The following is a 25,523-nucleotide window of genomic DNA, read 5'->3' as shown; positions in this document are numbered from 1 at the left end:
GTCCTCATCTCTTGCCACCTCCTTAGTCTCGGATCGTCCTCCCTCCCTCGGAGAATACTTTGCTCGCTCTTCTATGTCTGTTCATGGTGCCATTTGCTAATACTTCATTGTAGAGCTGCTGTATTATAATACAGTAGCTATTTACAGATCTACTCTATCACTCTCCGCTTTGTCAGACAAGGAGCTTATCAGACAGTGTATCATATTCCTCTTTGTATCTTTGTCTTTTCCTTTTCATAATCCTACTATGGCATTTGCCATATGGTAAGATGAATGAATAAATAAATAAATGGAGTGGATATAAGTTACATGAGGGCAGGAACTTTTGTCTCTTTTTTTTTCATCAAAATAAATAAACGTCCCAAGTGCTTAAAAGGGTACCTATTACATAGAAGACTTTAATAATTCATAAACCGGTACTTTAGCTTACACAGCCAAGAGAAAAAAAAGAATGCGCTTGTTGTGTTTCTCAGCATTACAGCATAAATTGTTCAGAGTGGCACCAATATTGTCACAGTGTCTTGCACAGATTAAGAATGAGATCCTTATTTGACATTTCTGTCATTGAAGAGTTTAGGGTTTGGCAGTATAGACCTAAGGTGTTCTAATACCAAAAAAAAAATAGTAATATTGCAAGCATATTGCTCATACCCACATAACATAATTTAGATCAGGTCAACCTTTTTTAAGCCTTATTCATTATATTCCTCTACTAATGAGACACCTGGGATGTGAAGAATTATCTAAGATAGTTTATATGGAATAAAAGTAAAAATAGCTTTATTTACTGAATATTTACTATTAGGTTGGTGCCAAAGTAATTGTGTTTTTTGCTATAATGCATTTCCAGTGATATGAAATGTAGCACATACAATTATGTACAATATATATCTGATAATGATAAACAACTCTGTTATTAGTTTATTTACTATACTATGCTATATCATTATTTTAGAGCGTACTCCTTTTGCCATTAAAGTAATGGCAAAAGCCACAATTACTTTTGCACCAAGCTAATAAATGTGATGGGCATTCATTTATTTGTGTTATCTTCCATCAATGTTTCATAATTTTCAGTATACAGATCTTTCACCTCCTTGTTTAAGTTTATTCCTTAAGCATTTTTTATGATATTATAAATGGGATTGTTTTCTTAATTTGTTTTCTGGACAGTTCATTGTTAGTGTATAGAAACACTACTACAGATTTTGTGTTTATTTTGTGTCCTGTAACTTTAGTGAATTTATCAAACAGTTTTTTAACAGAATCATTAAGGTTTTCCATGTATAAGATGATATCGTCAGCAAAGAGAGACAATTTCACTTCTTCCTTTCCTATTTGGATGCTTTTTTTTTCCCCCCTTGCCTAATTGTTCTGGCTAGGACTTCCAGCACAATGTTGAATAGAAGTAAGAGTGGGCATCCTTGTCTTGTTCTTGATCTTAGAGGAAAAGCTTTCAACTTCTCACCATTGAGTATGATGTTAGCCATGGGTCTTTAGTACAGTATGATGCTAGCATATAATTTTTATTGTGTTGAGGAACATCCCTTCTATACCTAATTTGTTGACGGTTTTAATGGTGAAAAAATGTTGAATTTTCTCAAATGCTTTTTCTGTATCTATTGAGATGATCATATGTGTTTTGTCCTTCTTTCTGTTAATATGGTGAATCACATTAATTGATTTACCTATGTTGTACTATCCTTGCATCTCAGGGATAAATCCCATTTCATCATGGCGAATGATCCTTTTAATGCACTGCTGAATTTGATTTGCTAGTACAGTCATACACCACATAACAATGTTTTGGTCAATGAAGGATCACATATACAATAGTTGTCCCATAAGATTATAATGGAGCTGAAAAATTCCTATCACCTAGTGATGCCACAGCACGAAGCATTACTCATGTGTTTGTGGTGATGCTGACATAAATCCAGTGTGTTTCTAATCATATAAAATACAGCCCAAACAATTATGTACAAAACATAATATCTGATAATGATAAACAACTCTGTTATTGGTTTATTTACTATACTAAACTATATCATTATTTTAAAGTGTACTCCTTTTACTTATTTAAAAAAAAAAAAAAGTTAGCTGTAAAACAGCCTCAGGTAGATGCTTCAGAGGGCATTTCAGAAGAAGCCATTGTTATCATAGGAGATGGCAGCTCCGTGCATATTATTGCCCCTGAACGCCTTTCAGTGGGACAAGGTATAGAGTTAGAAGATAGCGATATTGGCCGGGCGCTGTAGCGCACGCCTGTAATCCCAGCACATTGGGAGACCGAGGCGGGCGGATCACAAGGTCAGGAGATTGAGACCACGGTGAAACCCAGTCTCTACTAAAAATACAAAAAATTAGCCGGGTGTGGTGGCGGGCGCCTGTAGTCCCAGCTACTCGGGAGCCTGAGGCAGGAGAATGGCGTGAACCCGGGAGGCGGAGCTTGCAGTGAGCCGAGATCGCGCCACTGCACTCCAGCCTAGGGGACAGAGAGAGACTCCGTCTCAAAAAAAAAAAAAAAAAAAAAAAAAAAAAGAAGATAGCGATATTGATGATCCTGACCTTGTGTAGGCCTGGGCTAATGTATATGTTTGTGTCTTCATTTTTAACAGGAAAAAAAAAAAACATTTAAAAAGTAGAAGAAAATTAAATAGAAAAAAGCTTATAGAATAGGGATATAAGGAAAGAAAATATATTTGCACAGCTGTGCAGTGTGTCTTTTAAGCTGTTATTATTATTATTATTATTATTATTATTATTATTATTTTGAGATAGAGTCTTGCTCTGTTGCCCAGGCTGGAGTGTAATGGCATGATCTCGGCTCACTGCAACCTCCACCTCCCGGGTTCAAGCAATTCTCCTGCCTCAGTCTCCTGAGTAGCTGGGATTACAGGCTTGCGCCACCCTGTCCCACTAATTTTTGTATTTTTAGTAGAGGAGGGGTTTCGCCATGTTGGCCAGGCTGGTCTCGAACGCCTGACCTCAGGTGATCTGTGAGCCTCAGCCTCCCACAGTGCTGGGATTACAGGGGTGAGTCACCTCGCCCAGCCTAAGCTAAGTGTTATTTTAAAAGTGTCAAAAAGAAAAAAATTAACTTAAAACTGTATAAAGTAGAAAAGTTACAGTAAGCTAAGGTTAATTTATTATTAAAGAAAATTGTTTTGGAAAAACTTAGTGTAGCCTAAGTATACAGTGTTATAAAGTCTACAGTAGTATACAATAATGTCCTAGGCCTTCACATTCACTCACCTCTCACTTACTGACTCACCCAGGGCAACTTCCAGCTCTGCAAATTTCAATCATTGTAGGTGCCCTATACAGGTGCACCATTTTATATATATGTGCCACATTTTTACCATACTTTTTAAATGTTTGGGTGTTCAGATACACAAATATTTACTATTTTGTTACAATTACATATAGTAGTCAGTACAGTAACATGCTGTACATGTTTGCAGCCTAGGAGCAATAGGCTATATCACGTAGCCTAGGTGTGTAATAGGCTATACCACGTAGCCTAGGTGTGTAATAGGCTATACCACATAGCATAGGTGTGTAATAGCCTATACCATCTAGGTTTGTGTAAGTGCACTTTATGGTAACTGCACACAATGATGAAATTGTCTAATGATGTATTTTCCAAAACATATATCCATTGTGATTGTATTTTATTGAAGATTTTTATATCTGTGTTCATCAAAGATATTAGCCTATAGTCTTCTTTTCTTTGTAGTGTCCTTGTCTGGCTTTAGTATCAAAGTAATGCTGGCCTTGTAAATGAGTTTGGAAGTATTTCCTCCTCTTTTTGGAAGAATTTGAGAAAGACTGTTATTAGCTCTTCTTTAAATATTTGATAGAATTCAGCAGTGAAGCTATCTGCTCCTGGGTTTTTCTTTGATGGGTGACTTTTGATCACAGATTCCATATCCTTACTCACTCTTAGATCTTTTCGTATTTTCTATTTCTTCATGATTCAGTCCTGGCAGGTAATATGTTGCCAAGAATTCATCTGTTTCTTGTAGGTTATCCAATTATTTGATATATAATTGTTCATAACAGTCTTTTATGATCTTTTGTATTTCTGTAGTATCAGTCATAATATCTTCTCTTTCATTTCTGATTTTGAGTCTTCTTTTTCTTTTTCATAGTATAGCTAAGGGTTTGTCAATTTTGCTTATCTTTTCAAAAAACCCAACTCTCAGTTTTGTTGATTTTTTCGATTATTTTTCTAGTCTTTACTTCTGTTCTCATCTTTGTTATTTCCTTCCTTATGCTAACTTTGGGCTCAGTTTGTTCTTCTTTTTCTAGTTCCTTGAGGTATAAGATTAGGTTACTGCTTTACGAGTCCTTTTTTTTTTTTTTTTTTTTTTGGAGACCCCATCTTGCTCTGTCACCCAGGCTGGAGTGCAGTGATGCGATCCCAGCTCACTGCAACCTCTGCCTCCTGGATTCAAACGATTCTCCCACCTCAGCCTCCTGAGTAGCCGGGATTACAGGAGCCTGCAACCATGCCCAGCTAATTTTTTAGTAGAGATGGGGTTTTGCCATGTTGGCCAGGCTGGTCTGGACCTCCTGACCTCAGGTGATCCACCCACCTTGGCCTCTCAAAATGCTGGGGTTACAGGTGTAAGCCACCGTGCCAGGCCCCTTTCTTCTTTTCTGATGTAGGAGTTTATTGCTATAAACCTTCCTCTTAGAATTGCTTTTATTGCATCTCATAAGTTACATTATGCTATGTTTCCAGTTTCATTTATCTCAAGGTATTTTTAAATTTCCCTTTTGAATTTCTTCTTTGACCCAAGGGTTGTTCAGAGTTCGTTGTTTAATTTCCACATATTTGAATTTTCCAAAATTCCTCCTGTTACTGATTTCTAGTTTTATATCATAGTAATTAGAAAAGATACTTTCCATAGATAGGATTTCAACATCCTTAAATTTGTTAAGACTTGTTTTGTGGCCTAACATATGATCTATCCAGGAGAATGTTATGTGTGCATTGGAGAAGAATGTATATTCTGTTGCTGTTGAAAGAAATGTTCTGTATATGTCTGTAGATCCATTTTGTTCAAAGTGTAGTTGAAGTCGAATGTTTTCTTATTTATTTTCTGTCTGTCTGATCCGTCTATTATTGAAAGTTGGATATTGAGGTCTTCCGCTATTATTGTATTGCAGTCTATCTCACCCTTCAGATATTTTAATATTTACTTTATGTATTTAAGTTCTCCAAGATTAGGTGCAAATATATTTATAGAAGTTATATCTTCTTGATGAATTGACTCCTTTATCATTATATAATGATCTTTGTCTCTTTTTTACATATTAAGTTTTTGACTTAACATCTATTTTGTCTGATATAACTAACCCATGTTCTTCTTTGGTTTACGTTTGCATGGAATATCTTTTTCCATCCTTCCACTTTCAATCTCCGTTGTTTTTTTTTTGTTTGTTTGTTTGTTTTTTGAGGCAGAGTTTTGCCCTTGTTGCCCAGGCTGGAGTACAATGGTACAATCTTGGCTCACTGCAACCTCTGCCTCCCGTGTTCAAGCAATTCTCTTACTCCATTCTCCTTCAGTAACTGAGATTATATGTGCCTGACATCACGCCTGGCTAATTTTTGTATTTTAATAGAGACAGGGTTCACCATATTGGTCAGGCTGGTCTCGAACTCCTGACCTCAGTTGATCCACCCACCTTGGCCTCCCAAAGTGCTGGGATTACAGGCATAAGCCACCACACCACCACACCCAGCCTCTGTGCATTCTTAAAGGTGAACTGAATCTCTCGTAGGCAAAATATAGTTGGGTCTTTTTTTTTTTTTTTTTTTTAAACCATTTAGCCACTCTATGCCTTTTGATAGGAGAATAATTTAATTCATTTACATTCAAAGTAATTATTGGTAAGTAAGGACTCACTACTGCTATTTTGTTAATGGTTTCCTGGTTGTTTTGTGGATCCTCTATTCCTTTCTTCCTCTCTTGCTGTTGTGGTTTGATGGTTTTCTGTCAACATCAAAAGTTTCTGTTAGAAACTTTCTTCAAAGAATTAGGTATTTTAATCCAAATATATCAGGCATTGTGCTCACTGCTTTTCATATATTATCTTTTAATTGTCACTACTTTATTGGAAACATTTCATTACCCCTATTTTACAGATGAGAAAACAGGCTCAACTGTAGTCATTTGTCAAGGTCACTACTAACCAAATGACCTAGAATCTGGGTCTAAGTCTGTCTGAACCTCTGCTCTTAGGCTTCTCACTAACATCAATGTTTTGAAACTTGGAGTGGGTCTCACTGGAACTTATGCCTGACCAGAAACACACACATCTTTTCTCAATCATTTCAAAGCAAATACTTTTTTGGCCTTTAACATTTCTGATCTTAAATGTTCTGAGATTCCTTCCTTTCAAGGCATTTGTAGTTTGGAGGCTGAACTTAGTCAAAACAACACATTAGGTCAAATGCGTGCTTCTCCCCTTCCCCGTGCTTAATTGCATCTGATGAGTAGTTCTTTCAGACATCTAATTCCAGGCACTTAGCTGTCTCTTCCATTTGCTTCCAGGGATCATGGTCCCTGAAGTTTAAGCATATGTTTTCCCAGTGAACTTTTGTGCACTCTGAAAACTGCATTCTGTTCTCTCATTAAATTCCAGCTTTCATGACTAATATGCGATGATAGCTCCAGAAATGTTTATCTGGTAAATTAAAGTGGGCGGGGTCTTCTGCTTACAAATTACTTCAGGATAGGACTCAGATGCCTGTCCATAGAATTGCCTCATAAATGCTAGTATAAAATGGATTCGAGCTTTTACAATTTCAGCTTGTCCTTGGCATAGGGGACTGTTATCTTGGTGTATCTTCATAGGGTTCTGAGCTCCTAGCCTATTTCTTAAACTGAGGCTGCAGATTTATGATTCAGTGGAAAAAAATGTGTGACTACTTCTCAAACCTGCTTTGGAAAAACAAGCAGATAGGATGTTTTTCTGTCCCTATCTTGTACTTACATGTAAATAAGTGACTCATTGGCTGTGCCTCTGAGTCAGGGGGACAGTAATTTCAGAATCGCGGTTTGATGATTATTTGCTTTGGATATCAAATGTTTGTATTAGAACAGAGACACATTCCAAAAAACTTACTGCCCAGAGACCCAGATCCACTAGAGGCCTTCTAGACGTCAGGAAGGTGTTTGTTTTATAAAGTGGAGGCATATGTGGGTCTGTGCCATGTTCACAGCCATAAAAGAAAGTGAAGAGTGTTAAGTGTGACTTTTTAGGGAAAGGGGCCTAAAGCCTCTGATTATTATTTCTGAAGGAGTAAATATTTTAGTAGAAAAAGAAACTTCTTTGTACCAACTCTCTGAGTTTCTTGGCACATTTTAATATTTTAAGTAACAGCTGAAACTACATTAACCATCTCTGTTCTAATTGGAAGCATCCGTGACTTGCGGAATTAGGATTTTCAGATTCTGAAGTGATTTTCTATTTGGACAGAGGTGTCAATTTCAGCTGAAATTTCCTTCTATTTGGCTTTTTTTCCCTCCTGATTATAAAATGTTCAGTCAGCTAATGATGTGATGGAGGTTCAAGGCCTTCTTCATCAGCTTTTCCAGGTACTCAGGATTTTTAGTGAAAATTGCACTTATACTTCTTCAACCATTTGCACACCTTATCAGGATTCTTCTTATTCAAGGAGAATAGAAGGAGAAACTCTTTTAACCCTTGGAACTCAACTCGAACAATTATTTTCTGCCAAAAAAAAATCTCATAATCAACAAAGAGGCTAGAGCAATATCTGAGATTTGCAAATTCCAGGAAGAAAAAAAGAGTACAAACAATTATAAACCTATTTCAGTTTTTTTGTGTTAATAGAAGCCTGTCTTCTACAGGGCTTAGTGTTTTACAATCATCACCTGAAACTCCAACAAGAAAGGCGGGAAGGCACAATGGTTTCTTACCTGCTTTCCCTTACTACTTTGGCAACTTATCTCAGTGATATTACCTCATCTTATTGAGCTTCGCTAATCTCAGGTGTAAATGGGAACAACAACCTATACTTCCTGGACTTGTGGCAGTAAGTAAATGGTGTCGCATTTATAAAATGTTCCCAATAGGAGCTAAATAAGTGTTGGCTTCTTTTTTTTTTCTTTCTTACTTTTTACATATGGTAACTAAGGCAATAATGACATGACTTGCCTCAGTCCAAAGATCAGGCCTTCAAGGAGCCAAGACCAGGCCTGAGGTTTGCTGGTTTAACACCTTTAAGTCTTTCTCCAGAGAGTCTGGCAAAGAGTGAATTGTAGACTACCAAAAAGTCATGAAGAGCAAAAGACTGTGGGTAATATATAGTCAACCTCCTGGACCTCCTTCCCCACTGGATACCAAAATCCACAGATGCTCAAATCCCTGATATAAAATGGTATGGTATTCGCCCATAACATACATATCCTACAATATACTTTAAATAATCTCTAGCTTACTTACAATACCTAACAAAATGTAAATTCTATGTAAATAGTTGTACAAGACTTGGAACCAATCCAAATGGCCATCAATAATAGACTGGATAAAGAAAATGTGGTACATGTATACCATGGAATACTATGCAGCCATAAAAAAGAATGAGCTTGTATCCTTTGCAGGGACATGGATGAAGCTGGAACCCATCATTCTCAGCAAACACAGAAACAGAAAACCAAACTCTACATGTTCTTGCTCTTATGTGAGAGTTGAACAATGAGAACACATGGACATAGGGAGGGGAATAACACACACCGGGGCCTGTCAGGGGGTGAGGGGTGGGTAAGGGAAAGGAGAGCATTAGGACAAATACCTAATGCATGCGGGGCTTAAAACCTAGATGACAGGTTGATAGGTGCAGCAAACCACCATGGCACATGTATACCTATGTAACAATACATTCTGCACATATAGCCTTTAACATATAATGTTAAAAAAAAAAAAGAAAAAAATAGTCTTTACACTACATTTTTAATTTGTGTTATTTTTTATCATTGTGTTTTTTATATTTGGACTTTTTTTCTTAATCTGTTTTCGTTTGTTTGTTTGTTTGTTTGTTTGTTTGAGACAGAGTCTTGTTCTGTCACCCACGCTGGAATGCAATGACGTGGTCTCGGCTCACTGCAACCTCCGCCTCCTGGGTTCAAGCAATTCTCCTGCCTCAGCCTCCCAAGTAGCTGGGACTACAGGCACCCGCCACCACACCCAGCTAATTTTTGTATTTTTAGTAGAGGTGGGGTTTTGCCATGTTGGTCAGGCTTGTCTCAAACTCCCGACCTCAGGTGATCTACCCACCTCGGCCTCCCAAAGTGCTGGGATTGCAGGTGTGAGCCACAATGCCCGGACTTTTTTCCTGATATTTTCAATCCATGGTAGGTTGAATCCAAGATGTAGAACCTGTGGATATGGATGGTCAACTGTAAGCCACTTCACAGAAGCTTTGTGTTGTTACCAGGATTTTAATTAATGACTACACAGGGAAAGAACTCAAAATAATGCCACTAAGAGAATGAGTTTGACTTTCTATAGTAGGCACCTAGCAAATGTAGTTTTGAAATTAGTAGACTGGCTCTACAGATCAATGAGTTTTTGAGAGTGAAAAGGAAAATAAATAATAATTGTGTTAATAATTGTGTCAAGACACAGGGGAACCAAAGTATGTGGCTGCCCTGTCCATGAACCATTGCATGAAATTCTGTGTCTCTTGGAGAGGCAGTGACATTCATACCTTTGACAAACATTTCTTAAATTCCACCTTAAAATTTATAGAGAGGCTCTTTTATGACTGACTTTGTACATGTATTATTTTATTTAATGCTCATACCAGCTTAGTGAAATAGATTTAATGATTACAGCTCCATTTAATAATGAACAATGGAGATTCGGTGGAGTTAAATAATTTGCCAAGGTTGCACAACAAATAAGGGTTGGGTCTGGCCTTTGAACCCAGGTCTGTCTAGCTCCAAGTCACAGATAACTGTGTGCCTTGCTAGATTATAGTCATGGAACTCTAAAGTTTTGGAAGTTATATGATCTACCTTCTTCATCTTACCGACTGAGGAACAGGCTCAGAGAGGTCTGGTAACTTTTCCAAACTCACGTAGTTAGATACAGTCGTAGAAAAACTTAGATTGTGCTTGTCCTAAATGCTCCACTCCCACATTCAGAGAAAGGAATTGACCATCTATGCAGAAATCCCTTTCTGAAGTAGACACTATGTTTGCAGGGCTGCATTAGGGGACCCATGCAATCAACGGAAGTGGAGGATAGAGTTCCTGCCCTTCTGAGCTTGGAGTCCACTGGAGGAAAATCATCCTGCAGGAACAAGAGGGAAGCAGAGAAAGGGGAGGGCCAAGGGGCCCTAGAAGGGACTCTAGGCCCAGCTCTGCAGCTCTCTCACTCTGTGAATTAGCCATTCTGGGCCTGCTTGTTCTCTAATTCTCCTCGGTCTTCAAATAATATTTCTGTCATACCCCATTGTAAGGTTTTTGGGGGTTTTTTGTTTGTTGTTTGTTTCTGATCTGACTGGATCAGAAAACCCCTCTGGATCAGAGATAAAGTCTCCCTCATACTTGTTTTCCATGTGCTCAGCACAGTGCCTGGCGCAAAGCAGAATGCATGAAGTCAGTACAGGGCCTAGGCACTTGTTAATCTCAAGTGTGGGAAATTGAGGAACTCCCACCCATTCCAGGGAGGTCCCACTGATGGAGTCACATGGACAGATGGACAGAGGTCCCACTGATGGAGTCACCTTTACACCTGGGCTCTAAAATCAGGAGCACTCCACATCCACTGGTTATCTGGGAGGATCAGAAGGAAAGGGGGACTCCATGGGGCTGGGAGGGGGACATAGCCACTCCCTCTGTAACCTCCCACCTCAGAGGCAAACAGGATGGGCTTTCCAAGGTACGGGATGTTAGCTATGGTTGTTCAGTGTGTTCAAATAATCAAAATATTCTTCAGGATAAAAATAACACCAAAGAAGGATTACGAATGACCTACCATTAACATGTTGAGTTGGCTGTGGCCACCCCATCCCGCACTTCAGTCACACTTCCCTGAGGACATTCCACAGAAAGCAGTGGAAAGTGGGATTTTAAAGCTCTTCCAAGGCGTGGACAGTTACCTCACTTGAGTCTCTCCAGTTCTGCCCTCCAGTCCTACAGAGCCTTCGAGGATTTCTTAGATCTGCTTCCTGGGCTTCTTAGACCTACCTATGTTTTCTTGCTGTACTGTTGACTGTGGAAGACTGCAACTGAACTCTAAAAATAGCCTCTTGCAGGTTCTCAGAGGACAGGTTCCCTTCCTGCCAAAAAATGTGTGGAATGAGGGTTTTGTTGGCAACAGCGAGCCTTTGTTAGAGTCGACAGTGCATATCCCTCCTCCTGAGCCCAACTGCAGTGGTTTGCCTAACATCGCTGACTCTGTTTTAATTAAGCCCTTTATTGTTGGACTTGGTGCCAAGAAGCCTAAATGAACATTGTCTACTTGAGTGGGTGTTGTTGAGGGTTCTTTTTTTCAGTTCTATTTTAGGAAATTTCCAAGAATCACTCTTCTACAGGCCGAGATAAGGGTTAAGATTCTTTTTCTCAAGAAATAACATTCTCCTAAGTGAACATTATCTTTGTTTTTCTTTCTCTCTCGTGTAACTGAATTCAAACATTCAAGAGGAATTTTCTGGCTCCTGATGGAAGCTGGAGATAGTGAAGTAATTTGCATGCCTTTGTTGGATGGAGGAAACTTCACCTATACTTGCCCTGATGAAATTCCAGTAGACTTTGAGCTTTAAGAAATGTACAGGGAAGGAATTGTGATATCGCCGCTACTCATGGCTACTACACAAAAATTGGATGGTTGGCATATTTGCTTGCTAGGGCTACTGTATGTAACAAAATACTACAAATTGGATGGCTTAAAGCAATAGACATTTATTTTCTCATAGTTCTAGCGGCAAGAAATCCAAAATCAGATGTCAGCAGGTCGTGCTCCCTCTGACGCCCATTGGGTACACTCCTTGCTGCCCCTTCTAGCTTCTGTTATTTGCTGGCAATCCTTGGCATTCCTGACCTCTGGATGCATCACTCCAATCTCTGCTTCTATCATCCCATGGGTATTTCTCCCTGCATGTCCCTGTCTTCTCCTCTTATTATAAGGATACCAGTGCTTTTAGATTAGGGCCCACACTAATAACTTCATCTTAACTTGACCACATCTGCAAAGACCCTTTTCCAAATAGGGTCACAGGCACCCGACATTAGAATCTGTGCGGAGCTGGAGATCACCTCTACCACCCTCCTATAGCTTTCAGTGGGCTCTTCAGCTGGTTCTAGAAGTCAAATTGACACCAGGCAGATAAGCAAGAGAAAAATATACAAATCGTGTTAATTTTACCTATACAGGGACTTCTTAAGAGAGTGAAGTCTGTAGAAGTGGCCAAAGCAAGATGCTTTTGTGCATTTTGGACGAAGAATGATAAATTTGAGAAGAAATGATAGTACAAAGAAAATCTGGCTGGGGGAGCCAATGTCCTAGGGGAGTCATTGGGAGATACATGGGGAATGTAAAACAGGTGGACGATGATAAGCGTTACTTTGTTAAGTACGTTTATTTAAGTTGATCGCAGCCTCCATTTCCCAGTCTCTCATGATAAGGGCATTTTCTCCCCTTGTATGGAGAGGTTACCCCTCCCAGAGGAATCTTTGTCATAGGCTGCATGCAGGAAAAGACAGGTCAGCTCTCCCTTTCTGAAACTACAATTTCTCCAAGTGTTTTCAACTCTAAATAATCGATTCACGAGATGGCATATTTGGGGATGGGACAGCCTTCACAACTTCAGATTTCAACATATTTTCTTGAGGGATATAACTCAAATGGCTGGAAATTTTTCTCACTCAGAAAAGGTTTGGGTATTTTCCCACTCTCTACCATAAGTAACCAATATAGCTACCACTTTTGGAGCATTTACCACATGCTAAGCCCTAGGCCAGGTTCCTGATATATATTCTTTTATTTAATCATCACAGAAATACTTCGAAGTAAACATTATTATATGTCTATTTACAACTGTCAAAATAAAGACCCAGCTCTGCCTCCTTCCAGCACCCATATTCTGAACAACTCACCATACCTAACACATACGTCGTTTATAGAGTACCTGCCATGTGCCTGGTGCTACGCTAGGCCCTGGGAACAAATGTCGTCCTGCCCTCATGGAACATGAGTCTAGTGGGAGGACATATGCATCAGAGATATAATTTCCTAAATAGCAATTACTATCTTCCAGTGTCATAGCATCATTTCCCACAAGAAGTACTTGTCCTTTGCTCTCATTGCCAGAGGTCTGTTGAAAGAACAGTGGCTGCTGAGATGAAAAGCAGTGCAAAGTCCCTCAAAACGGGGGTTCTCTCACTTCCACTTTCAACCTGTCGACAGGTTGGAGCTCTGATTAAAGTGGAAGTGAGCATCTCTGGACATTGTTATTGAACAAACAAATCGTTTCCTGGCCATATCATGCTGAGAAACAAACAACCCTAAAATCTCAATGCCTAAAGCACAGTTTATTCTGTGCTCTGCCCCATGCATGTCTGACCCCCACATCTAGGAGCTGTGCTCTGTGTCACCCTCACACTGGATGCAGGCTAATGAAGTACTCTTATCTGGAACTCTACAGGTTATGTGGCAAAAAGAAAAAGAGAAGATGGTAAATCACACTGACTCTGAAACACTCGCACCCAGAGGGGTCAGGTTGCATTTTATTGGCCAACTCAGGTCACCAGGCTGTGCTTTATTTCAACAAATCATGGAAGGGCAGCCTGCCTTGTGCCTGCAAGAGAGAACAGAATATATTTAGATAACAGAATGAATTGCTTCCACAAATGGACAGAAAGAAGTTCCAACCCTGTTCCAGGATGAACAGCCCATAACATATATGTCTTTCAGACCAAATGAATTAAGTATTTGAAGGAGTAGATCAGGTACTCAGTGCAATTTTTGTTGAATGACCATTCCCTTCCCTCTCTGCATACTTAACCCAAAGCTCCATGCAGCAGAAGCTATGCCCCTTCTCTGAACACTCCTTTTGTCAGTGGGCCCTGATGACCAAGCACCGGCTAAGAGAGAACCTGTGGTCTTTCTTGGAAATGAAAATAGGAAAGTCCAAATGTGAAAGCCATGAATCAGGGGACAGTGATATATGTTCCTGAGCAATTCCCTGTAGCTTCCCTTTAAACAGCAACCTCCTGAGTACACATACAATATAATTTTAGATATAGATATTAGGCCAGGTGCGGTGGCTCACGCCTGTAATCCCAGCACTTTGGGAGGCTGAGGTGGGTGGATCACTTGAGGTCAGGAGTTCAAGACCAGCCTGGCCAACATACAGTGAAATCCCATCTCTACTAAAAATACAAAAATTAGCTGGGCATAGTGGCGCATGCTTGTAGTCCCAGCTACTTGGGAAGCTGAGGCAGGAGAATCACTTGAATCCAGGAGGCAGAGGTTGCAGTGAGCAGAGATCATGCCACTGCACTCCAACCTGGGTGACAGAGTGAGACACTGTCTCTCAAAACATATATATACAGAGAGAGAGAGAGAGAGAGAGAGAGTTTATTTACTTACAACTTTTCAGGAAAAAACTATATCTGATGTAAAACAAGACATCCATTTGTTTAAACCTTGGATTCCATAGGTAGGCAGCATGCCATATTCACTATATATTTTTCCATCCCTCAGGTTCCAAAATTGATTCCCTGAAGTAAACAGGAAAAACTTGGGAGAAGTAATCAGTAGCTAAAATTATTTTTGTTTTTGTCCTGTTCCAGTTAATGGCTATTAAAAGCAAGATTTCCATGACTGCTTCTATTCCAGATGGCCATGTTCTCAGCTCCAGGGGTAGCAAAAGAAGTTGTGTTCTAATGACTCAGAGGAGTCATTAGCCTTGATGAGTGTTCAGGTTGCAGTAACTCACTGCAGGATGTTTAGTGCTTTGGGATCCCTGGGCAGCCTATAATTTGCTCAAAAGCTGGAAATGTGTCTGCACCTCTGCTGATCCAGGCCCGTGGCTTCCTGTGTCTTCCCACCTTCCTGCCTCCCATTGTGCCTCAGAGCAGGATAATGCCACTTTAAACATGTCACATTAGCTGTCAAAGGCAGCGCCTCACAGGACATCATTCATTCCCAGGGGTTTTGACTCATTCTCAAGGAGAGAAGACTGACACAGACCCAGCTGTGGAATACAGAGAGCTCCTTGGCACCTAAATCACTAACCCAATCATCCGTAAATAGCTGCCAGGAAACCGTAGCAGCGGGATCTTAGGGAGCCTCACTCTAACACCCCCTTCAGACTTACCATACTGGACAAGGTTAGACAAATATTAAGATTCACGTGTCTACAGGGTTTTACAGCGTGCAGGGATTTTGCAAACTTGCCTTGTTTGATTCTCACAGTCATTCCTGTAATGGAGAAACCATTGTCCCCATTTTACTGATGAGAAAACTAAGGCACAGACAGGTAAAGTGACTAGTCCCAAGTCACACACCTATAGGGGCCATGTTTCAGGGATCCAAGAGACCTGTGTTCTAATCTCACCTCCACCTTCACAGATCCACCTCTTAATCTCATCTGTAAAATGATGGTGATGTCCTCTGGATAGTGTTGCATGAGCATTATGACAATGTACATAAAGGGCCTGCCAGTGTCCCTGGAACAGAGATACTCAAGAAAGCTCATTAAATAAACATAAATATTGCCTTTCTGTGACATGTTTTCCCTTGATCTCTTTCTCATTGAATATTAGCTTTTTCGGGTAACATGGAAAATTAGTCCCAATTGTGTATCACCAAAGATCCTTCTATTTTGTTCTTACTCAGTCACCCACATAATGAAAGATTTTCTACCTGCTATACTTTATTTACAACTGTCTTCTTATTTCAGTAACACGTATAACTATTCATCATGACTCCTGACAAACATGCATATTGAAATGGATGATTCTAGCTAAAACGCTAATTTATAATTATTTACAAACATTTACCAAACACTTACTATAAGCCAAATATCTCTCTGGACATTTTGCCAGCATTTGAGCCCAGGCGACCTGACTCCCGAGCCCACACTTCTAACCTCTGTGCTAAGATCAACAACATTAAGAGCTACCATTTGTTAAGTATTTACTATGGGCCAGCAGCACTGTAACATATTCTTTAAAGTTACATTGTCTTATTTAATCATTGTAACAAGTGTATGGTGCAGGTGGTGTCACTTCCATTTTACACATGAGGAACTGAAGCTTGAGGAAGGGAAGTAACTTATTCATAGCCGTGTAGCTAGGAAGGCACAGAGCTGGGCTTCGAGCCTGCATTTGCAAAGCATATACATTAAACTCCTAGTCTATGCTACATTCTAACATTTCTGTGAACCATCACTTGAATTGTTTGAAGCCTCATCACTTTTCAGTGCTTTGTATGATGGGAAATCATTTGAAAATCCCCATTCCAGCCTCAGGGACTCCTTTCTCAGGGTCTGAGATCTTAGGGTGAAACTAAGCAGGCCTAGGTAGGAGCACCCCCGAGGCACCTAAATGTTCTTCCTGAAGCCACTAAGAAGGAATGCAGAGGGCTGAGTGCATTCCTCAGGTGATCAGAATCTCATGTGTATCAGTCTGTTCTCATGCTGCTATAAAGAAATAGCAGAGGCTGGGTAATTTATAAAGAAAAGAGATTTAATTGACTTGCAGTTCTGCATGGCTGGGGAGGCCTCAGGAAACTTATAATCATGGCAGAAGGCAAAGGGGAAGCAGGCACCTTCTTCACAAGGCGGCAGGAGAGAGAAGTGCAAGCAGGGGAAATACCAGATGCTTATTAAACTATCAGATCTCATGAGAACTCACTCACTATCACAAGAACAGCATGTAGGAAACTGCCCCCATAATTCATTCACCTCCTTCTCTCCACACGTGGGGATTACAGGTTCCTCCCTTGACACATGGAGATTACAATTCAAGATGAGATTTGGATGGGGACCCAAAACCACTATATCATCATGGAAACAGATAAGAACCAACCCCATCACTAGTTACTGCTGGAGAAAATGGTAGCCTCTGAGTGAAAATAGGCTAAATCTGTAAATACATTGCTGAGGTCATTGAAGAGGTGTTCTTCCCGGGGGGTACTGTATCTTCTTTGAGCTGCTTTAGATGCAGTACTGCCAGGAAATGGAAGGATGGGCAGGGTTCTGGCTGGGACCTGCAATACATCTGCTTATCATAATAATCCGTAGCCCTGCACATTTTACTTCCTCAATATACATCAAAGAAAACTATTAGGGACCCCAAAGTGCTTCTGTTTGGCACACTTCCCTCCTCTAGGTCTCTGTCAAGAACTACATCCTTGAGAAAACCAATATTCTGCATTAGTGGAAAGTGCATCGGGCTCAGGATCCTGCTTCAGGCAGACCCAGCTGCTTATGAGCTGTGTGACCTTGGACAAGTCACTTCACCTATCTGGACTTTAATGTCCTTATTTACAAAATAAAGTCTTTGGACTTTATTTTATAAATAAAATAAAGATTTGGACATCTCAAAATCCCCAGCCAGGGCAATCCTTTCAAAATCCTTTGTAGCTACCTGCAGTTTAGGCAATAGATGGGAAAGCACTTTGAGAAGTGGTTAAAAACTCTTAATGCATTTCAAAAGGTGTTATTTTTGCAGTGTAGAGCATGAAATTGTACATGTAGAAAAAGAAAAAAGAGTCCTTTGAAATTTTAGTAGCTCTAATTTAAATGTAAAAATGTTCATTTTAAGTGTCCCTCCTCCGTCTCCTTATCTTCAACAAAGAGGGCCTATTTTGATGTACATAGATAATTTAAGTATTCACACCTATCCTGTGTTTAATTAATCACACCAGAGCTTTGGTAAGGTCTAAAATAGTGCATGGATCTTACCCGTTTGTTTGCCTTCTCCATTGATAGGAGTTGTTAAGAGTCTTCCTCTTCCTGGTAAGGGAGAAGCAGACATCTCTGCAAGTGGAGATTTCCTTTATAAAAGTAAATTTCCTTTACAAAAGAAAAACTTGTGTCCTGTTTTTAGAGCTTTTCCTGCCTCTGGTTATTCTAGATGGTCTTTAGCTCAAAATAATCTACAGGTCAAACAGGCGCATTTTAGGATGGCATATTCTGGTACCCTTCACCTGGACCTTGCTCTCAAACTTTATGAGTAAGTTAATTCAAATACCTACCCTGCCCCACTTCAGTGTGATAAATGGAGCCTTGCACTCCCCAAGTCTTAAATTCTGGTGTTTTCCTCTTTCCTCATTCATCCACCATCTCCACGTGTTCATTTTCCTGCTCTAAGCCACAGGCAACAGCACAACCCACATGATCCCTTGAACATGATACAACATAGCACACACACAAGTTGCCTTTGTTCCAACTCTCTTCCAGCTTTATTCAACACTTTTCATCCTTATCCCTCAGCTATCATTATCGTCATTCATGTATTCATTTTCCATTTCTTCAGAAATTGTGCACTGAGTATCTATTATGGACTAAGCTTAGGGATAACAGTGGTAAACAATAACAACCAAAATAGATGCACACTTTGCCCTCTGCAGTTCAGTCTAATGAATGGGATGGGGATTATTAATCAAATAGCCACACAAATACATGTGATAAGTTTGTTTATGTAGGGATGGAGTACTTTAAGAGCATATAGCAGAGAGCCTCTACTTTGAATTGGAAGTTATCAAGAGCATGAGTATGAATTAACTAAAGAGTGAGGAGAAGCATGTGTATTAGGCAGAAGGAATGGTATGTGAACTTGTAATTGCCCAGTGGGTTCTTCTTGCCAACTGTACAGACAAAAGCAATTCACGAAGACCATGGTATTGCAGTAAAGGAAGGGTTTAATTAACACAAGGCAGCTGAGAGGAGGGAGTGACTCAGCCTCCTGAGAACTCAGAAGCTAGGGATTTTATGGATAATTCGGTGGGCAGGAGGCTAGCGAATGGGCACTGCTGATTGATTGGGGATGGAATGATAAGAGTGTGGAAAATGGTTCTTGTGCACCGAGCCCACCTCTGGGTAGGGGCCACAGGACCATTTGAGTCATGAGTCATGGGTCTTGGTGGGGTCAGTTGGTTGCCAGAATGCAAAAATCTGAAAAACATCTCAAAAGACCAATCTTAGGTCCTGCAATAGTGATGTTATCTATAGAAACAACTAGGGAAGTCAAAAATCTTGTGATCTCAAGCCACATGGCTGCTGAGCAGTAAGGGATTATAGAAACTATGCCTATGTTTTAGCAGAGGTCAGGCCCTTTCCATAATCCTAATCTTGTGGCCTTTCCTTAGTCTTACAAAGGCTGTTTCAGCCCACAAAACTGAACACAGAAGGGATCAATTTCAGGGAGACACTATTATCACACTTGCTTCAAAGTTAAATTAAAAACTAAATTCCTCCCATGGTTAGCCTGGCCCCACGCCCAATAATCAGTGAGGACAGCCAACCTGCAAGACTAGAAGCAAAATGAAGACAGCCATGCTAGATTTCTCTCACTGTCATAATCTTTGCAAAGGTGATTTCAAAGTAGCACTGGGGTAGGAAGAACATGGCACATAAAGGAATGGAAAAAGACCAGTGTGGCTGAAGAATGTGGAGTGAGAAGAGGAGTGGAACAAGATGAAGTAAGGAAGTTGGCAAGAGCCAGACAAGAGTCTGTAGGCATGTTGAGGACTTTGGTCTTTATTCTATTTTTAGCACAAGAAGTAAAACAATGAGTCATTGATTTCAAGAATATCACTCTCACTAGCATATAGAAAATAGGAGAGAGGCAAGAGTGGATGTTACAAAGTTATTGCAGCACGTCAGGCAACAGATATTGGAAGCCTGGATAAAGGAGGTAGTGTTACTGATGAAAGAAGTGTTTGAACCAGGAGTTATTGAGAAAGTACAAATGAAGAACTTGGCAATGGGTTGTATAAACGAAGGGAGGAGACCATCAAGGATGATTTCAAGGGGTTGGAATTGTTAAATTAGATATGTAAGGGGAAATATTCACTGAGAAAGGGAGTAGGAAAGAGAATCAGTTTTGTCTTGAGTCTTTGTTTTGTCTTGTATTTGAGTCATAATGATGGAAGATTAGATGATAAATTTGTTTTGCTACATGCTAAGTTTGAAGTACCTTTGAGGTATGCACAGGGAAATGTCAGGTAGGCAGTTAAATAAAAGGTCTAGTGCAGTGGCTCTAAAATCAGGGATAATTTTTTTTCCTCCAGGGGACATTTGCCAATGTCTGGAGATATTCTTGGTTGTCACAATGTAGTGAGAGGTGCTACTGGTATCTGGAAAGTAGAGGCCAAGGATGTTGCCAACATGCTGCAATGTACAGGACAACCACACCCTTCACAGCAAAGAATTATCCAACCCAAAATGTCAATAGTGCCAAAGGTGAGAAACGCTGATCTATAGATATTTGAAAGTCATTGGCCAAAAGCCTTGGGTATTGATAAGATCACAAATAGAAAGAATAAGAGTAAGAAAAAAAGTGGGATAGTACAGATTTTTGAGGAACTTTAATGCATAATGGCTGGATGACTTACCCAACATAAGAGACTGAGAAGGAGCAGCAGAGAAGTAGGAGGAAAACTCAAAGAAAATGGAGTCACAAAAGACAAAAGTTGGGTAGGGGAGTGATGAAAAGTGTTGGATGCTACCAAGAAGACAAAGGAAATGGGGACTGATGAGTGTCCATTGCATTTAGGAATATGAAGGTCATTGGTAGCCTTTGCAAGAGCAGTTTTGGCAGCATGATGTTGAGACAAGATACGCTGCAGTGGGTTGAGGAATGAATGGGGGATGAACAAATGGAAGCAGTTAGTGTAGGCAATACTTTTAGGAAGTTTGGCAATGGAAGGGAGGAGAGTGAAAGAACAGTCCTGGCAAGAAATATGGAGGCCAAGAACAGTTTGGGGTTCAGTGGTGTTTTTGTAGTTGTTTTATTTTGTTTTAATTTTTTTATTATGGAAAATTTCTAACATATATAAAGTAAGCAGAATATTATAATGGACTTCAATGTACCCTAGATTCTATGGACTCTGGATTCTGTTTTATTTCTCAGTTGAGTAATGTTTGTTCTAGGAGGGAGTTGATTTGGCTGGACTCAAATTCCCAACTCTGTCTCTCCTAATCAGCAATAACTGAAATCTCTGCTTGGTTCTTTCAGATTCCAGCTGTACTTATTTTTTTGCCAGTCCCCCTGTGTGTATATACTTTAGTGGTCAGCCAATAATTTGGGTAGATTTGGGAGTTTATCCTTTCTGTGGCTTGTCCCCTTCCAGAATCCACCCCCTCTTCATTTCCTGGCTTCTCTTCTAGCCCCAGCTCTATTATCTGATACCTCTAGCTATTAAGACTTTGGTCTCTGTTGCCCCAAGTTGCCTGCAGATTGGACTGCCTTCAGGCAAAAAGCTGCAAACTTGCAAATCCCAAAAGGTATAATTCCTGCTTTCAAAGCTTGATTCCCCTCCAGTATCTGTCTGTTCTTGGCCAACCCCCATTGCCTTCACACACGCAGCACGCGCGCGCGCGTGTGTGTGTGTGTGTGTGTGATGATGGAGTAGCTCAAGACTGTCACTCACCTCTCTTCCTATCCCCAACTCCATCCCCCACTGCAAGAACCTCATGCACATGTGTCTGAACATCCCAACTCACACGTCCAAGTTTCAGTCATGGACTCAGCCCTAGGGATCCAGCCACTGCAGTGTGGTCTGTACTTGGGAGAAGGGACCTGGAGAAGAGGCTGTCCCTCTTCCAGTCCCTGGAATCAGCCTTGGGGCCATTCGGTCAGGGAATTCTGGTATCCTGGGTATTGGTCTAGAGGAAGGAAAGAAGGGCACAGACTCTGGGGAGCACAGGCTCCAGGCAGGCACACCCCTTGGCCCCATGGACTCCTTGACCTGTGGAGAGAAGCAATTGGAAGAAAGCCTGAGGATGACCCTCTAAACTGCTGGGGCTCTGGGCAGGAGACTACCTAGTACTATGGACTTTGCTCAGTTCCTAGTCTGACTGCCTGGTTTCTCTGTGTGTACATGTTTTGTTTCTTTTAGTGGACTGTTCATCACCATTCATGACAAGGGCCATCTTGCAACAATGCTGAACTCTTGGCCAGAAGACAATATTAAGGTATGATCCCATTTTCATTGCTATTTAATCATTGTTGGGTGAATCCTTCCAGCCTGAACCAGAGTCATTTCCAGCTATAAAATGAGCCATTATGACACCGAAGGAAGCATACTACCACCCATTCCTAAGCCACAGACCTGTTATAGCCAAGTACAAACACACCACAGAGCAGAGGTTTGCATGAACCAGGCATCCATGTGACATTGCCCTTCATTATTGTGATTATTAGTCTGAAGATATGTTCAGCATGTGTTGAGTCCCTGCTAAATATATGGTGCCAGTTTCCATGGTAGACACAGAGAGAAATCAGGCATAGACCCTCTTCTCAAGTAGCTGACATGTGATGCGGAAAATAAGCCAAAGGCACAAAAGGCTAACAAGGCGGTACTTGTCCAGGGATAAATAAAGTACACGAAAAGAACTGAGGGTGTTCTTCTAGAGGCAATGATGATTTTTAGCCTGAGGAGATTCTGGGATGACTTCATGGGGGAAGTGACAGTGGAGCTAGGCCTTGAATTTAGGGGTAGGCTGTGGACAGTTAGGTAGTGGAGAGACTAGGCTGTGGAGTGAGGACATTCTGCACCAAGAGTAAAAGCCTATGATGGACAATATCTTCACACTTGGGTACGTGTACCCCGGGTGTACACAGCAGTGGGGGGTGGGGATGTGGGACATAAATGTAGAGTGACAAAATAAACCTGCCACTTCTTCCAGGAGCATCCATTTTACTCAAAAATTTAAGAAGAAAACATTTCTATATACCAAACAATATACATTATAGAATGCAAAAGTTGCCCTAATTTTTTTTTTTTTTTTTTTTTTTTGAGACAGAGTATCACTTGGTTATCCAGGCTGGAGTGCAGTCATGGATTATTGCAACCTCAATCTCCTGGGCTCAGGTGATCCTCCCACCTCAGCCTCCCCCATAGTTGGGACTACAGGCGTGGGCCACTGTGCCTGGGTGATTTTTTGTGTGTGTTTTTTTGTTTTGTTTTGTTTTTTTGCAGAGATGGGGTTTTACCATGTTGCCCTGGCTGGCCTTGAACTTCTGGGCTCAAATGATCTGTCCATTGAGGCCTCCCAAAGTCCTGGGATTACAGGCATGAGCCACCATGCCTAGTGATGTTAATTTTTATATATAAAACATGCAAATTTGTAGAAATGTATTAGCCTCTGGCTAAATCCCCAGAGCTCCTGCTATAGAGATATCTATGGAGGACTTTGAGGGGTTCTGGTATCTAAGATCATTGTTGCTTCTGAAACAAAATGGGTGAGGCAAAAATGCAGAACATCCACTGGCTGGTGGGTGAGGGCATTTTTGGCACCTGAGCTGGGGAGGTGTTGGTGCTGACCAAGTATAGTACAAGGAACTCTCAGGGCCAATGAGTGCTCACATCACCCTGCCTTGCCTGGGAGGCCGTGGTACTCCAACACATCTACTCTGGAAGAGCTCCCCGGAGATTCAGATACAGAGAAGGTATACGGGCCCATACTTGAGGAGCTCGAAGTCTAGTTAGAAAGCCTCATCCGGAAACAATGACAGTACACTGTGTCTCTGCTGCCAACGAGAGAACCATGCACCTCTCTCTCTTTTTCCCTGCCCATTCCCTGAGCCCCTCCACCCTTTTCCATTGGACACCAAATACAGCTTCTTTCTATCTACCTCTCTTTGTGTCCCACCCACTCCTGGCTCTCTCCAGGGAATGATATTATTTAAAAACAGACCAGAATGGGGACAGAACCTTGGCCCTCAGGAGCCAGGCTCGAGCCACAGCCAAGGCCCTGGGACTTTAGTCCTCGCTCGTTTTTTGCATCTGTGTCTGGGTATCATTTTGCCTTGTGCTTCTCCCTCCTGCTTATCTGCTTCAACTTCAGTTATATGTCCTGCAGGCCCTGCAGGTTTTGGTCCCAGGCCCAGAGAAGCGAATTTCCAGAGCATGTCTAGCATGAATCTATAATAAAACCGTGAGGACATTAAGGGAAGCCAGCTTACTGGATGGACTAATCTTAGTGGATATGCTGCTGGGGTCCTGTAAAGTTACCTCTTTCACTCACTTTCCTGGACAGTTCAACCATGGGGAAACCTTGGACATAGGAGGCACTCAGTAGATGCCTACAGAGTTGAATGAATTCAGCTGATAGACATACTGAGCATCTTCCATGTCACAGATACTGTGCTGGGAGGTTCTCCACTAATATATTCGGTGCTTTTGTGCAAATTATGAGGAACTAGAAAGAATGATGAAAAGGTACCTCTGTTTAACAAAAAGGCACCCTTTCCTCCAAGCTGACACAGGGACTTGGTGAGGGGATCATGGACTGGATTTCAGGTTTCAATTGTTCCTCTTATCAGAGCACAACTGTATCAAGGGCCTTGCTGTGAGGGATGCAAAATGAGAAAAACATGGACCCTGCCCTCAAATTGCCTCGTATTGTGGTTAAGAAACCAAGATGTAAATTCAAAATAGAACCTTAGGAGCTAAATAGCTATTGACTTAATAACATATTTTGAGAACCTTCTAAATACTGAATGCTAATTGCCAAAGAGATGGTGACCACAACTGTTATGATTCTAGAGGAAGAGAAACAGGGCTTTGGGCATCCTGGAAGAGGTAGGACTCCAGCAGTCTCCAAATAAGAGAGACATCCAGAGCCTCTAAGGAGAATGTTAAGTTGCCTGAGCAGATCTGGGCCCGTGATACTGAATTCAGTTGCATTCAACCATCTTTTAGAAAACATCTACTCTGGAAGAGCTCCCTGGAGGTTCAGATACAGAGAATGTATACGGGCCCATACTCAAGGAGCTCAAAGTCTAGTTAGAAAGACTGATCCAGAAACAGTGACAGTACACTGCATCTGTGCTGCCAAACAGAGGACCCCAGAGGACAAGGAGCAGACAGGCGACTGGCTGCCCCCCCACCCTGTGGTACCGCAGAGTACACAGGTGAGTGCCTGGGACCACCTCCATCCTTTATTCCTGTCTCACTTTGAAGAAACCTGGAGATCAGTCCCAGTGACTGTGTAGGGGAATCAGACCAGGCTTTGCAATAAGACAGCCCCGGATTCTGGCCTTGAAGCTTCACTTACCTGCTACGTGTGCCGATATTCTCTCTGAGCTTTGCTTTCCTATTGTGAGGATTAACTGTGATAAAGTCTATACACATCGAAGGGCACTTGAATGGATACTGTCATCACTGGAGGTGGTGGAGGCAGCTATAGCCCAAACAGCAGTGCAGGCAGGGCCTGAGGGGGCTGCCTTACCTGGGAATCACAGGCCACAAATGAGCAATCAAACGATTTGACCCCTAGACATATTTGATTTGGCTCT

The 25,523-nt window shown here is 41.1% G+C and overlaps 1 protein-coding gene across 3 annotated transcripts in view; it reads left to right on the top strand.

Annotated features, from left to right (window-relative positions):
* Window positions 1-25,523, top strand: part of ME3 (malic enzyme 3) — a 224,489-nt gene that overhangs the window by 129,651 nt on the left and 69,315 nt on the right. For all 3 annotated transcript variants that reach the window (XM_015115374.3, XM_028833894.2, XM_077964167.1), the window contains one exon: window positions 22,120-22,195. In XM_015115374.3, coding sequence (XP_014970860.1) covers window positions 22,120-22,195 — 76 coding nt within the window. The remainder of the gene's footprint in view (window positions 1-22,119; window positions 22,196-25,523) is intronic.

Source organism: Macaca mulatta, chromosome 14 (genome assembly GCF_049350105.2).
Source record: "Macaca mulatta isolate MMU2019108-1 chromosome 14, T2T-MMU8v2.0, whole genome shotgun sequence".
Classification (NCBI taxonomy): Eukaryota; Metazoa; Chordata; class Mammalia; order Primates; family Cercopithecidae; genus Macaca; species Macaca mulatta.
This window is presented reverse-complemented; position numbering and strand designations above follow the sequence as displayed.